This window comes from Juglans regia, chromosome 10, assembly GCF_001411555.2.
Source record: "Juglans regia cultivar Chandler chromosome 10, Walnut 2.0, whole genome shotgun sequence".
Classification (NCBI taxonomy): Eukaryota; Viridiplantae; Streptophyta; class Magnoliopsida; order Fagales; family Juglandaceae; genus Juglans; species Juglans regia.
In genome coordinates this window covers 29,895,453-29,910,363 of record NC_049910.1, presented here as the reverse complement: position 1 = coordinate 29,910,363, position 14,911 = coordinate 29,895,453, and the positions used below count along the sequence as shown (strand labels likewise).

Genomic DNA, 14,911 nt, shown 5'->3' with positions numbered 1-14,911 from the left:
AAAATTTTTTTGAAATCACAATCGTATGAGTTATATGATGAGAACAATTATCTCGCAGTTTATTGACTTGTTGAGAATGGTGTTATAAATGAATTATGACACAAAGCAGTTGTTACATCACACTTGAGTTGATGTAATATGGGGTTGTAGCCTTAATTATGATTTGTCGTCCTTAGATCGAGTTCATTCGCTTTTGAGAAAGGCTGAGTCACTATTCAACGATGGTGGGGAATTGTGGATTTTTGTAACACTTTTTTTTTTGAAAGAATGTTTTCATCACGTTTCATTCCACATTACCTTAACTTTAATATTTTCAAATTTTTTTATATAAGATTGTTGAAAATAATGGGAGTAATTCAACAACTAGTGAGAGTATACCTTTGAGTTAAGGTGTACCATTAGTGATAGTGACTCCCAAAAGTTATAGAATATAAGGATCCTCATAAATAGCGTGGTAGCTTTATATCAGTATTCTCTCGTCGTTTAGGGACTAGAAGAGAATATTTGTAATATGGCTCCGCTAAAAGTATTGAATTCACATAGTAGGAATCCCAACATAGAATCTTAGATTCGCTTCACTTATATGATCCAACTTGGGGTTGTTGATCTAATTGACAAAGGAAAAGTGGAGTTAATAGAGGTATAGATCCATCTCTTGGCACTAATTGAGTTGCATTTAGATAGCTATTGATCGCATATTTATTGAAAACTTTTTTTAAAAGAGTTAAATAGCTAATTCTCATAGGAGAATTAGATAATTAGCTTTTGTGATGTTTAAGCATGAAGTACTTTGAGCGCATGATTGTTGCTAGTACTATTTTGGTACATAAAGTGAATGAATGTTGCTGGTGCTGTTTACATGCGGCCTAAACAAACCATCTATTCAAAGATACCCAATGTACCTAGTCATTTTTTTTAAAAAACTACCTATTGAATAAAATGGGATTCTTTGAACGCTGTTGATAATATTAGAAAAGTGTCATCATAAGAGATATTGCGAACTGGTTATCTTAGATAATTAATTGTCGCCTAATAAGAGGTTTTCCATACTATGAGGTGATGGACATGGGTTTGAGAAAAGTAGCTTAGGCTTTATGTCTTGTGAGACTGTTTATAAGAAAAACAGTTTCTAGGAGCTCTTGTTCAAAATCACAATTAATGAGATGGAAAATACTAAAGAATCTCGTTTTGCTTATACTGTTTGGTGTTTCCATTATGGTTTGCTCATGGGAGTTAGAGGTTAAGATTTTGTTAGAGGGTAAATATGGCTTACTTGGTTAAGTGAGTTTGTGATGCGATTGTCGTTAATAGTAATGACTAGAGTATTATGATTGTCTTTGGGGGCAAAGGCCCTAATCGCTTTACCCTTAATGAAAAATAAGATTCTCACATGTTTTTCTTGAGTACAAGAAATTTATATGAAACCTTGAAGTTGCAAATTAAGTTTGCTGAATGATATTTGTGGTAACCTTGTAGATTCTTAAAAATCGCAGTTGGACTTGATGACTAGAATCTAAGGTTTCTATTGTGAGCTCGACCTAAATGAGATTCGCAATGAATCGTCGTTGACTTCATGGTTGTGCAAAAGACTTTTATTTGTAAAAGCTGAGTCTCTTGATAGGAGCATGTTTTGGAAAGTTACTACACATTAGAATACGCATTGAGAAAAATGGTCATTAAACACCACTTGAGAATTGTGGATTAATAATTTGTTGTTGACCATGTGATTTCTCTGTACCTCATGGTATTGCTCGTCATGCACATGATACTGATGTGTTCTATGATCATGTGTCGTGATTGGAAGCATGTTTTGGTAAGCACACACATTCACCATAAATTTAGGAGTTATGGTGAAAAATGTATATTTGCAGGCTTAGATCGGCTCACTCACACGAGCGATCGCCTTTGGCGCTACAAAGAGGTAGCGAGCAAATATGAGACAATGTGTTACTCGGTACTTGTCCGGAGAGGGATAAGTTGGAAGACACAAAAGATATGTCGCCTTAGTGGGAGCTAAGATGAGGTCTAAGGATCATGCATGGTTACCCACATACCATGTAGCATGTGGTTTAGCCAGATGCGAGACCCTCTTTGGCGCTTTGGATAGCAAGCAAATGGAAGGACTCAGGTTAGGCGCTGAGATAACAACTAGACTAAGATCTGTACGGTGAATTAAGAATAGATATATGATCTTTCTTTGGAAAGAGAACTCCACCGTAGCATGTATTTCATAATACATGTGCTTTTGCGACCAACAGTAAAGATGAGTGAGTGGTTCCCTGCTTCCTCGCCGTGTGAGTCATGTAGGTTATAATTGATAACCTTAATTTATTTATGCCCTTAGGAGACCTTTGACTATGTCACGAGGTTAATGTTTTAGTGTCTGCTACTTTGGCATGTTATCTATGGCCATGAGTGATGCGGTCTAAAGAGGCATTGCTGGAAAAGCGACTAAACTGAAACTAAATAACATGAGGGCGAAGGGAAGACTATTTGGTAACGCATCGATAATGGTGTACACTCATTACCGGCAAGTTATGTTGCTTCCTGGGAGTTGCAATATAGCTGTGAGTACACCATGTTTTATGGAGATTGAGCATTACTCTGAGTCATTTGGACTCGAGAGGGATTAGGGATGCCTAGTCTGATGTGACCAAATGAGTCGGAGTATAACGAGACGCTTTTAGGGATGTTGCTATGCTGGTCTTCTCTAGGAGAGATTTGGTATAGTGCTCCCATTTTTATTTTACAGTTGTGCTTGATGGTTGCACGACCTATTTGCCAGTATGAAGATTGAGAACATATTGAGGAATGCAGGTCTTGCCCACTATGCGTGAGTGGGAGATGTAAGAAAGGGGCACCCATAGTGGGCATCCCTTCACCTTCTCTTGGTGGTTATGAAGTGGTTCTTAAACCACTTCATGAGACTTGATGACTGGCCATTAAAGGCCAGCCGGGGGTTACACTTAGAGGGGCTATTTACATAGCCTCTCTCCCATTTGGATGACACTTGCATCAAAAATAAGAAATCTCTCTCTCAAATGGTTCTCTCTAATCCCGGCATTTAGGTTGTGGAATATGTGGGTGTTGCTCTGGTATTGCCACGTAGCACACTCCACCATTGATACGGGAGATTCTTGATGAACGACGACGACGACGACGAAGAATATGTGGAACAATCGCACTAGATCCTAGATATTTACGATGAGGTAATATCGCTTCTGCTGTGTACTTTGATCTAGTATTTCTAACAGGGTGAGTCACCCCCAAATGACAATTTAAGTTATCAAGAGACTGCTTAATGGGCCAAGACCAGAAACAATAACACAACAAACACCAAAAATAAATTATAAGAAAAAAATAAATACCAATAATAATAAAGAAAAAACAAATAACAAGAAAGAAGAAAATGGGTGACCTACTTGTTCCTTTAACGCATCAAGAGGTTTGCGACAAGTTGATCATTTAGCTCCTTATTTGCTTGTATGTATTGTGCGTTGAGGGCTTGTAATCTCTTATTCAAAATGCTAGAGTATGAGGTTGATGAGAGGTGTGAGGATATGTAATGGAGCTCCAACGATAAGCCATTTATTTATTTTATTGATGATAGTCTATGTGAAGCTAATCGATCTAAAAATGAATGTCTTAAGCAGCTACTGAGTCCATGCTAATCTTGACATGGTGGAAGAAGAGGGAGCTATCAAGAATTGGGCTAAGGAAGGAAGAGTTATTCTCCTAAAACATATTTTTCGAGAGATCAACCAAGTGGTGAATTTCTTGGCAAAACAAGGGGAAATTGCGAGGGTGAGTTCTTGAGGAGTTTTGATTTACTACAAGTTTTAATTGGCAAGTTGAGAATATACAAATTGAGTTTATCGATCCTTTGGCTCAAATGAGGTCACTTGTTTATAGGAAGTCCATAGATAGAATATAGTCATACTTTAACACCTTGTCCTTGTCAAAGCTTACTATATGTTGTTTTGTATTGCAGTTTTTCTCCGCCATAAGGGTTTTCTTCAATAAAATTCTTGTTAAAAATAAATTGTTTACGAATCAGCCTCTACGCAATAGCTTAACTTGGAAAAAAACAGAACTGTTGATTGGCAAAAATGTGGCGCAGCAGGAGGTTAATGATATCAAGGCAATTTGGAGTGTGCAATCTTTGCGACATCATGATAGAGATTTGGGACTTCATTCTTTTATTGGTAGATCTAGAACTCATACTTTTCAAGATATAGAATAAAGGATTTAGAATAAATCGCAAGCTTGGAAAGAAAAGTTATTGTCAAAGGCTGGCTCTCTCATCAAAGCAGTTGTCAAACAAGTCCTACCTAGACAATTAGTTGTTTTTTATTACCAAAATCTTTTTGCAAGAAATGAATGAATGTTTGCACGGATTTGGTAGGGACAACGAGGTGAAGAGCGTAAGGTGCATTATAAGTAGAGGGTGATAATATGTGACATAACTCATAATCTAATACAAATATGATACAAAATTATTCGGCTTGAGTTTGATATGAATGAATTTGAGTTAAAACAGGTTGATCTGTTTAGACACGATTAATAAATGGGTCAATAATAAGTTAACTCTCTTAATCCGAAATTACCTATTTAAATTTTATTTTGAAATTACAATTTTATTATTGGAGTTATAATATTGGTATTTTGTCAATATGCTTATATTTTTATTATTAAGATTGTAGTTTTGGACTTATCTATGCTCATATTTATTATTGTTGGGTTTATAATATTGGTTTTATTGTATGTTAAAATCTGAAAAATATTGATATTTTTTGTTAGTAGAAAATCTTATTATTATTTATTTTTTTGAGATATTGAGACTACTAATAAATATAGATTTTAACTTTTATATGAATTATGTTAATCAAGTCAAATGAGGATATGCGGGGTTCAACTTATTTACATGAAACGAGTTAAAAAGAGTCGTGTCATGTTGACTCATTTCTAATTAATTATTAAATGGATCAAAACAAATGACACGATACGATCCATTATTTCAATGGGTCGTGTTAGGATTTAAAGGTCTGACCCGTTTAGCTTAATGGGTAGTGTTCGAGTTGACCCGTATAATTGAATATTCATGATTTGACACGATAAAAACACGATCAACGAACACGAATTACTATCCTAATTACCTAATTACAACCAATAATAAATTCTAATAATCAAAATAAATAAATAACAAGAAAGAAGAAAAGCACCCTGGTTTCCCTTCTTATTATTTGTTTTAACTTTTTACCAATTTCAAGTTTTTAGTGAGGGCGTTGTAGGAAATGGCAGGAGTTTGTGGATGGAAAGAAGTAAGTAGAAAGAAGTAGAAAGACAGGTGTGATAACAAGGAAAGGTAATATTAAGGTTGTGTTTGGTTGTTGAATCAATCTTAACTTATCTCAAATTAATTATTAATAGAACTCATTATTTTTTTTAATTTTTTATAAAAAAAAATTAAATTCATTTCATTTAAAAAAAAAAACGTTAAACTTATTTCAATGGAACCTATAAATAAATAAACTCATCTCAATATATAATTCCCAATAAAATTAAAGTTTTACAGAGCCTCCAAAAATGAGATTCTTAGGCTGCGTTTAGTTGCAAGACTTATATTAGCTCAATCTAATTTTAAGTTGAGTCTAACATCTAAACATCTAACTCTCAAATTATTAAATTCATCTCAACTCAAAATTTCTTTATACGTGAGATCCACAATTTTTTTTCAACTTTCTATAAAAAATATTAAATTCATCTTAACATCTAAACATACTTTAAATTTAATGTAGATGATCTAAATAATTCTTTTTACTATTTAATTTATTATTATTTATAAAGAATTAAATTTAATCCAATATCTAAACGCAACTTTACTCTTTAAAAAAAAAAATAAAAAAAAACCTTCCCCGATGCCATGCCGCTTCTGATTCTGATTTTTGGATGGCACCTCGAGGATGGGTAAAGCCCCTTACCATCTGCCTTTTTTATTTTTTTATTTATTTTTTTATGAAATAACCATCTGTCTTCATCTGCCGACAATCAATACAAATAAAAATCCAAAGTAAAGAAGAGCCATCACAACATATGCTATTTTTTACTTGAAATTTTGTACTACTTGTGGCGACAGCTTTCATATTATCATTTTAATCCAGCTGTGTCGTCCTCAATCACATTCCACAAATCAAGCTTCATCAAAGGCAAGTCAACAAAGAGATCGTGCATGACAAGATAGCCTACATATCTGGGGCTTGATATGCTCACTGTTGATATCTCGGAGGATTACAATTCCCACATATGATATGATGTACGTTCCTTTTTTTCACCTCTTGTAACCGTTAGGACATATGCTGTATATAAACCCTATGCATGTAAAGTATATAGTGTGGTTGAATATAATACAAAAACATTGTCTAAAATTCTTATATGGTATCAGAGCACCGCAGTTGACACCTTATCCGATCCTGCAAATAATCCTATGACCAAATCCTCCACCACCAATCTAATTTCAACCATGCATATCTAATTTTTCCTTCCGCAATTAAGGCTGAGCAAAAATCTGACAATCCGACTCCGCACCAACTCCCATAAGTCGGAGGTGGCGATGTACCGACTCCAACTCCGATATTGTACATATTTTATAAAAATATATGTATTTTTATATATTAATCATATATATTTTATATAACTATAACTTATATAGCTAATTAAATTCAATAATATACTAGTATGAGCAAATAATTATAAAATAATATGTTTATACTATAATATAAACAAACTAAATTTACTAATAATAGTTTAGTATATGTAAACACCATACTATTAACTAACCATGTAACACTAATGTATAATAACATATAATACTAATTATATAATAACAAATGTATAATAACATTTAATACTAATGTATTATGTATAAACACAAATATATATATGTATATTAATAAAATTGAATATATATGTTTTAATGAAATTAAAAAAATAGTTTAAAAAAAAACTGAATCTAGAAGTCCAAATCCGATTAGTAAGAGCCCAAATTGTCGAATTGAAATTTCAAATGGGTTAAGAAAAAAAGTCCAATAAAAAAGCCCAAAGTCAACTCCGCTCCAACAAGTTGGAGTCGAAGTCGGATTAGAGGCTATGTGAATTGGAGTCGGAGTCGGAGTCGAAGTTGGAGGTAGGGCACTCCAACTCCGACATTGTCGGTGCTCAGCCCTATTCCCAATATTTCTCACCTTATCTCTGTCCGCCTTGATGGGTCTAACTATCTCCTGTGGATTTCACACTACTTACCCGTTTTGCACAACCACGATCTTCTTGGGATCGTCGATGGAACTGAACCGTGTCCCCCCAAGTACTCCCCAGATGGTGATCAACAGGACTCTACCACCGTGAACCCAAACTATAGACTTTGGCTCAAGAAAGATCAATTTCTTTTAAGTTGGCTTAATGCTACATTGCATGATACTGCCCTCTCCACTACTTATGGATTGGATACCTCACGCCAAGTCTGGCTCTTCTTAAAGAATTAGTTTGCCTCTCATTCCAAACCTCGCCTAGCTCATCTAAAGCATCAACTTCAAAATTTATGTCAAGGCTCCCAAATGTGCACTGCCTACGTTACTTTAGCTAAATCCTTTGCTGACCAACTTGCTGTAATATTTGCAAATCATGTTGATGATGATGAACTTATTGGTCATATTGTAAGTGGTCTCAATCCTCAATTCGCACCATTTATTACTATCTATACCTTTGCTACACGAGATGTCGATCTCTATTTTGAGGATTTTTTTGTTGAACTCTTGAGTTTTGAAACCCTCCTGGAATCTCAACACAAGAGTGCTCTTGGTGAGATTGATCAATTTGCTTTATACTGTACCGAGGGACCACAAAAGTCTCACCACTATCAGACTAATTCCAAGTCAGGTTATTCACAACACAAGTCCACTCACAACTCTCATCCTCATCCCACCTCCAAGTCCACTCACAAGAATCACTCAACTGATCACAACAAAATTCATGATGGCAAACATTCTCAGGTTCCACGTCAGACTCTCTATCTTCTTGGGTAGATAATCGATCGTCTTTCCTTTTGATAGTGAGTAGTTTTTATAAGATTTGTGGCAAGAACAACCATCAAGCTCTTGACTGCTACCACCATATGGACCATGCTTACCAGGGTCGTCTTCCACTCATGCAATTAGCAGCCATGGTTGCTCAAACCAATGTCATTGCTGAGGATGAACCATGGTATGCTGACAGTGGAGCAAATAATCACATCACAACTTCTCTAAACAATCTCTCACTGCAGCAACCTTATGAATGATAATTTTGTTGTTGGTAATGGGTTAGGTTTAACCATTGCTCATACTGGCTCCTCTCTTATTCAAATTCCTTCCTCCCAACTGCATCTTAATAATGTTCTTCACTGTCCTTCTACCTTTGTCAATTTACTCTCTATTCAGAGATTTTGTTCCTATAATGACGGTCATTTTATCTTAACTGACCACAACAGAATTCATGATGGCAAACATTCTCGGGTTCCATGTCAGACTCTCTATCTTCTTGGGTGGATAATCAATCGTCTTTCCTTTTGATAGTGAGTAGCTTTTATAAGATTTGTGGCAAGAACAACCATCAAGCTCTTGACTGCTACCACCATATGGACCATGCTTAGCAGGGTCGTCTTCCACTATGAAGGACAACAACACAAGACTAATACTACTGGAAGGACAAGTGAAGGAGGCCTTTATCCCATCTACTTGAAACAACTTTCTTTAAATAAAAGACACAGTCTTACAACATTACTTGGGATAAAGACAACTTGGTCAACTTGGCATTAGAGACTTGGCCATTCCTCTACCTCCACTCTTCAGCACATTTTTAATTCTCAGTCTCTCCCTCTTCTTGGTGCAAAATCCTCTGGTGATCTTTGTTCTCCATGCCAACTTGCCAAGAGCAAGCAACTTCCTTTTCTTCACTCTCATAGGCTATTTGTACACCCATTAGATTTAATCCACACTGATGTATGTACTTCACAGATTATGTCAAACACTGGATATAAATACTATATGGTTTTCATTGATGATTTTTTGAGTTTCAGTTAGGTGTTTCCACTTAAACAATAGTCTGATGTCTTCCATTGTTTTTTCAAATTTAAAATATTGATTGAAAATCAACTTTCAACCAATGTCAAACAACTTCAAACCGATAGGGGTGGTGAATAAAACTCTCATTTTTCCATAGTTTTCTTTCTCAACATGACATTTTCCATAAAAAATCTTGCCCACACACTCCACAACAAAATGGCCTCTCTGAGCGCAAGCATCTTCATCTCATTGAAACATGTCTCTCTCTCCTTGCTCACTCTAGACTTTCCTCCACCTACTGGGTTGATGCATTGCTCACTTCTACCTACATTGTAAACTAACTGCCAAGCTCTATTCTTGCTCACATAAGTCCCTTTGAGAAGCTCTTTTACACCCCACCTGACTACACTACCCTTCGTAGCTCTGGCTATGCTTGCTACCCTCTTATTCGTCCATATAATCACCACAAACTTCAGTTACGTAGTAAGGTGTATTTTTGTTGGCTATGCCTCCAATCAGAAAGGCTATCGATGTCTTGATCTTGCTGCCCAACGTGTCTATATTTCACGTAATGTTGTTTTTAACAAAAGCTTGTTTCCAGTTGCCTCTACTACTTCCATGGTTGCTTCCAATAGTACTGCTCCTGCTCCTACCAAAGGTACATTTCTCATTATCCCCCCCCCTCCTCTTTTACTTCTCCAACTGACACCTTCCTCTCCTCCACTCTCGAGTTCTATTTCCCTTGTTTCTGTGTCAATTTCTGAACCCCCTTCCCCCATTCCTTCCCCACTTTTTGTATTACCCAATCCACCACTCCCCCAGGCCCTTGTTCTCTGGTGTGATAACATTGGCGTGCTTACTCTTACTTCCAATCCCGTATTTTACACTCGAACCAAATACATTGAAGTCGATTATCACTTTACACGTGAGAAAGCCTTTAAGAAAGAAATCTCCACAAAGTACATTGCTACTGCTAATCAGATTGCCGACATATTCACTAAGGGACTTACTTCTACATGTTTCTCTCTTCTGTGCAGCAAGCTCATGGTTCAGCCTCCTCCCATGAGCTTGAAGGGGGGTGTCAACCAGCTATGTCATCCTCAATTACATTCTACAAATCAAGCTTCATCAAAGGCAAGTCAACAAAGATCGTGCATGACAGGATAGCCTACATATCTGGCTTGATATGCTCACTGTTGATATCTCGGATGATAACAAGCCCACAAATGATGTACATTCCTTTTTTACCCCTTGTAACCGTTCGGACATATGCTGTATATAAACCCTATGTATGTAACATATATAGTGTGGTTGAATATAATACAAAAACACTATCTAAAATTCTTACAGTGATATCATATTCATGCATACGGCTTTTGCCATTTTGAGACAGAGATATCACTCGGGTTTGTATCAACAAATAGTCCAACCTCCATTTATTAGGGGTGAAAACCAACCCCAATGGCACGTTTTGGGGCAAAACTGACTCTGACCGATGTTTCATTTTTTGGGAGGAAATCGATCGATGGGGAGGAGAAACACCGGCCATCTTGATACCAACAGTTCTTTGGCGATTCACAGTCAGTTCATCTGTGAGCTTCGTCTGAGAGAGTATAGAGAGAGAGAGAGAGAGAGATAAATGAGATAGCGGTTCTAAAAAGAAGAAGCTTGATAAAGAAGACGACTTAATTTTGGAACCGGCATCGTTCTACTTAATTTTTTTTTTAATACGTTATGAATAAAACGAATACCAAACGGCATCGTTTCAGTTGTGTTTAAAACACAACTAGAGGCTTAAAACGACGTCGTTCCACTTAAACTTAAGTAGAACGGCGTCGTTTTGAGTACAGAATATATAAACAAAAATTACATTTCTTTAATCGACCTATTCAGTGGTTTGAACCAGGTTCGAACCGATGCCGAACTGGCCGATATCGATTTACTCTCTATTTTATGCTACATGTTGACCGGTTCTCCACCGGTTTCAGCCGGTTCTGAGCTCCGACGGCCAGTCTGAGTCGGTTTAGGTCAGATTCTCGATTTCTTGTACAAACCTACCATTTATGCATAGAATCCTAGAATCAGCTCTTCAACATAAATATTCGACCCAACTCTTAAATTTGTTCGGTCGGATAATCAATGATTATACTTCCATCAAAATAGTTACAAAGACAAAGACCAAAGTCATCACTCCCCAAGCATAAATCAAACCTTTGGTTCTAAGCATACTTCCCATAACGCTTAATATTTTGAAATATCATTTCACTGCAACCAGTCGTTATTCAAACAGTAAGTCAGTAAATGCAGCCCTGTTTGCATAGAAGCGATGAAGATTTGTTCAAATTACATGGCATACCAAGGCAATTAGAGACCCTGATCAATGAGATAATCACCAAGCCTTTCGACAATCATGTTGCATTGGCTAGGAGCCATTGGTTCATCATAGATACCAATTATTAAGGCCTGATTTGTCTTCTTCACGGTAACACCACCAGGACCCTGAAAATGCAATGGGAAACGCTGAGAATACAACAATATTATTTTCTTATATATTTATGAAAAAACGAGTAAAAAGAATGACACTCTTCTTATCTTATGACAAATAAATGGCAGCAGCTAAAGAGTTTGATATTAACCGTATCGACCCTCCCCCCCTTTTTTTCTCAGCATAAGTACCTTAAACATACTTCCAAAATGACACAATGTGGCAGTGCCAATACAATTATCAAATTAAGATTGGATGTGAGATCATCACCTTTTTCCCTCGAATGACAGCTCCTGCCTCCCCTTGGATCACCATATACTTTGTGCCACCAAGGTACAACCCAGTCGGAGCAAGTGATCCAGGTTCAGCAAAGTCATTCATAATGCCAGTTATTTCTTCAGGCTTGAACTAATGCAACATCAACATAGAAAAAACTGGCAGTTAATTCAGGAAAAAAGAAGCGCTGATATATGTAATGCATTCAAAGGATGTCATTATGATCAAGCATGCATGAGCATTCGTGTGTAATATTTTTTTTTATAAGTAAATTCAGTGTAATATTGCATACTTTAAGATCTAATAAATAGGAAAAATGAAATTATTGCTACCCCTGATAATTATTGTGACCCGCAGATACACGATTTTGGCAATTACAGTTTTCCAATCAAGAAAAAGTGTGCACCAGGACAAAGAGAAGAAAATGCTAGAGAAAAAGCCCTTCTTTTCTAAAGCATTCAACTCCATTCCCTTCCACTTTGTTATCAGATTCAACCCATATCACAAAAATCTCCAGCTCATTCAGTTTTACCGAAAGCACTGTATTAAAAAAGATTGGGAATAATATAGTAAGCAAAAATCAAGCCAAAGTAAAAAATTCATAATAAATGGTACAAGTGTGACTATTACAACAGCGAAGGCTTTTTTTCTGTTAATTGATCCTTGAGAAGTTCGAACATCAAGCTCAGAAAACCAAATGCATACAAACATACATGCAAATATACATATGTGAAATCGCAGATTGATCCGAACCCACAATAAATAAAAGAACTCAAATTGCAAAGACCGTTGGATCAGATAGGAAACCAGCAAAACAAATCTCTCTTTTTATTTTTCAAAATTGCATCAGTTCGAAGATTCGAATTACACTGAAAAATACAAGAAGATCGGATCGAATATCAGGCATCAAGCCCAACAAGTAAATTAAGCAGTCGTTCTGCTTCCTACAAACATCAATAGATGATATAAAAACTGAATAAAGCGAAAAAGGAAAGGAAGAAAAGAAGCAAAACGAACCTGAGGGAAAGTGGAGCTCTGGGCCCAAACGCTACCGTCATGGCCAATGATAGCGGCGGCGGAGAGATGATTGCCTTCGATTTCGCACATGAGGTGCTCATCTACGTAAGTTTGCCACGACATATTCTTCTGCTTCTTTGAGTTATCTCCGATGGTCGGTGTCCAGTTTATGCGGCCTCCGCAGAGTAAAGAGTCTTGCTTGCTCTCTTTCTATCTCTGTCTGTCGGGTCTACAACTGGTGAGCAGTGACTAGTCGGTAGCGTTGAGACCAGGGAGATAATTGTTCCTAAGAAATAATGAAACGCCATATATTTACCAAACTGCCCACCCTTTTCTTTCCTTCCTTCCCTCCTTCCTGCTTTCCACATTACTTTTTTATTTTTCTATTTTCAACCTCCAAAAACCCATTAATTCAAAATTGAGTAATGTCATAAAATGTGATTTTGATATGAAGATATTATCTATCAATTTTTTAAATTTTTATTTAAAAAATAATTTAAAAATAATAAAAGAAACATGTGAATTATGCAGAAATCTTTAAGGCATTATTTTAATTTTCTTATAGTTTTTAAAAGCTTATATATTATTATGTGATGATGCAGTAGATTGCAAGGCCTCAATTCCATTTCGAAGCACCTGCAAAAGGACAACGGCTCAACTAGAGCTTGTCACTCATATGGGAGAGGCTCCCTCCAACATTCTCAAATGGGTTCTAGTTTGGATGACAAGTTTGGATATTATTGGATATGTTTAATTAAATCTTGGTGAGAGAGCCAAGAGTTTATTTTTTAAATGAAAATTTTGGATTCGAACCTTCCACCCTCCTTAAATAAAATAAAAAATCTTGGTGAGAGAATGACAAGTGTATTATTATATTCTTAATACTATATACGTAGAATATTTAATTAAATAAAAGTAAAATGTAATGTAGAGTGTTATCATTTGAATTCAATCTCTATTACGTAAAATTAATATTTATTTTCAAAATTTATATTTATTAAAAAATATAAATTTAATTATTTATATTATATTCTTAACACGCATGTAATAATGAGTACCAAAAATCTATGCTTTACATTTCATTTGATAATTCTCTCTCGCGATTAGAGTCGTTCCTAGTTTTTTTGCATGGTTCTCCCCGTCACCCCGTCGTTCTTCTCGATGGGCCTGCCTTTTGGTGGGGCGGTCAGCATTAAAGAGGTATTCGGCGTTCAGGCTAGACAGTTGAGGAGTATAGATGGGGCTGGGTTTGCATGTGGTTATGCTGATGTTGTGGCTAACAAACCCCAAGTTTTACCAGAGGTTGATATCCCCTTACGAGAGCCGAAATTCAGTGAAGGGGAGATGTTCTTTCTGTTTTCATAATCGAAAATTTTTAAATTAGCAGAACCATTCCGTTTTGCTGTGGTTTTGAAATTCTAGCGTCGTCGACCATCATTAAATCATATACGTGGTTTTATCAAAAATAGATGGGGGCTTAAATCGTTACCGGTCGTGGGGCAATTGAGGAATGCTCGTAATGTGTTGATCAAGCTTACCAATGAAGAGGATTTCGTAAATGTTATGGCTCATGGGAATGCAGATGTGATTGGGATCCCATATAAAATTTTTCATTGGTCCCAGATTTTGAGAAGATGCTAAATCACCGATGGTTCCTGTTTGGATCTCTCTCCCAGGCCTCCCCCCGAATTATTTCAATATTTCTATGTTGAAAAGTATTGGGGGAGGGTTTGGTCGTTTCTTGAAGCGTGATAACGCTACCGCTTGTGTATCAAGACCTGAAGCTACTAGGATATGCGTAGAGATAGATGTGTCGCTACCTTTGAAATATCATTTTTGGCTTGGTCTACCAGGGCTTGCAACCAGTCATTATCAAGAAGTGATTTATGAGTCAGATCCGTCGTTCTGTGGATGGTGCCGCAAACAAGGCCATGTGGAAACACAATGTAATATTAAAGAGAAAATAGAGAAGAAGGGAAAGAAAAAAATGGTTGATGCTGAAGCTAGAAATGTTGGGAAACCAGAGTGGAAAGTGGTG

General features: G+C 36.3%; 1 protein-coding gene across 1 annotated transcript; it reads right to left on the bottom strand.

The window, feature by feature from the left end:
- Window positions 1–11,183: 11,183 nt before the first annotated feature.
- LOC108984451 (profilin-1-like) lies at window positions 11,184–13,153 on the bottom strand. The gene is made up of 3 exons (XM_018956419.2): window positions 12,874–13,153; window positions 11,851–11,988; window positions 11,184–11,594 (listed from the first exon to the last, which is right to left on the bottom strand). Exons 1-3 carry the CDS (start codon window positions 12,994–12,996, stop codon window positions 11,460–11,462), a joined length of 396 nt encoding a protein of 131 aa, XP_018811964.1. The 5' UTR covers window positions 12,997–13,153; the 3' UTR covers window positions 11,184–11,459.
- Window positions 13,154–14,911: the final 1,758 nt, after the last annotated feature.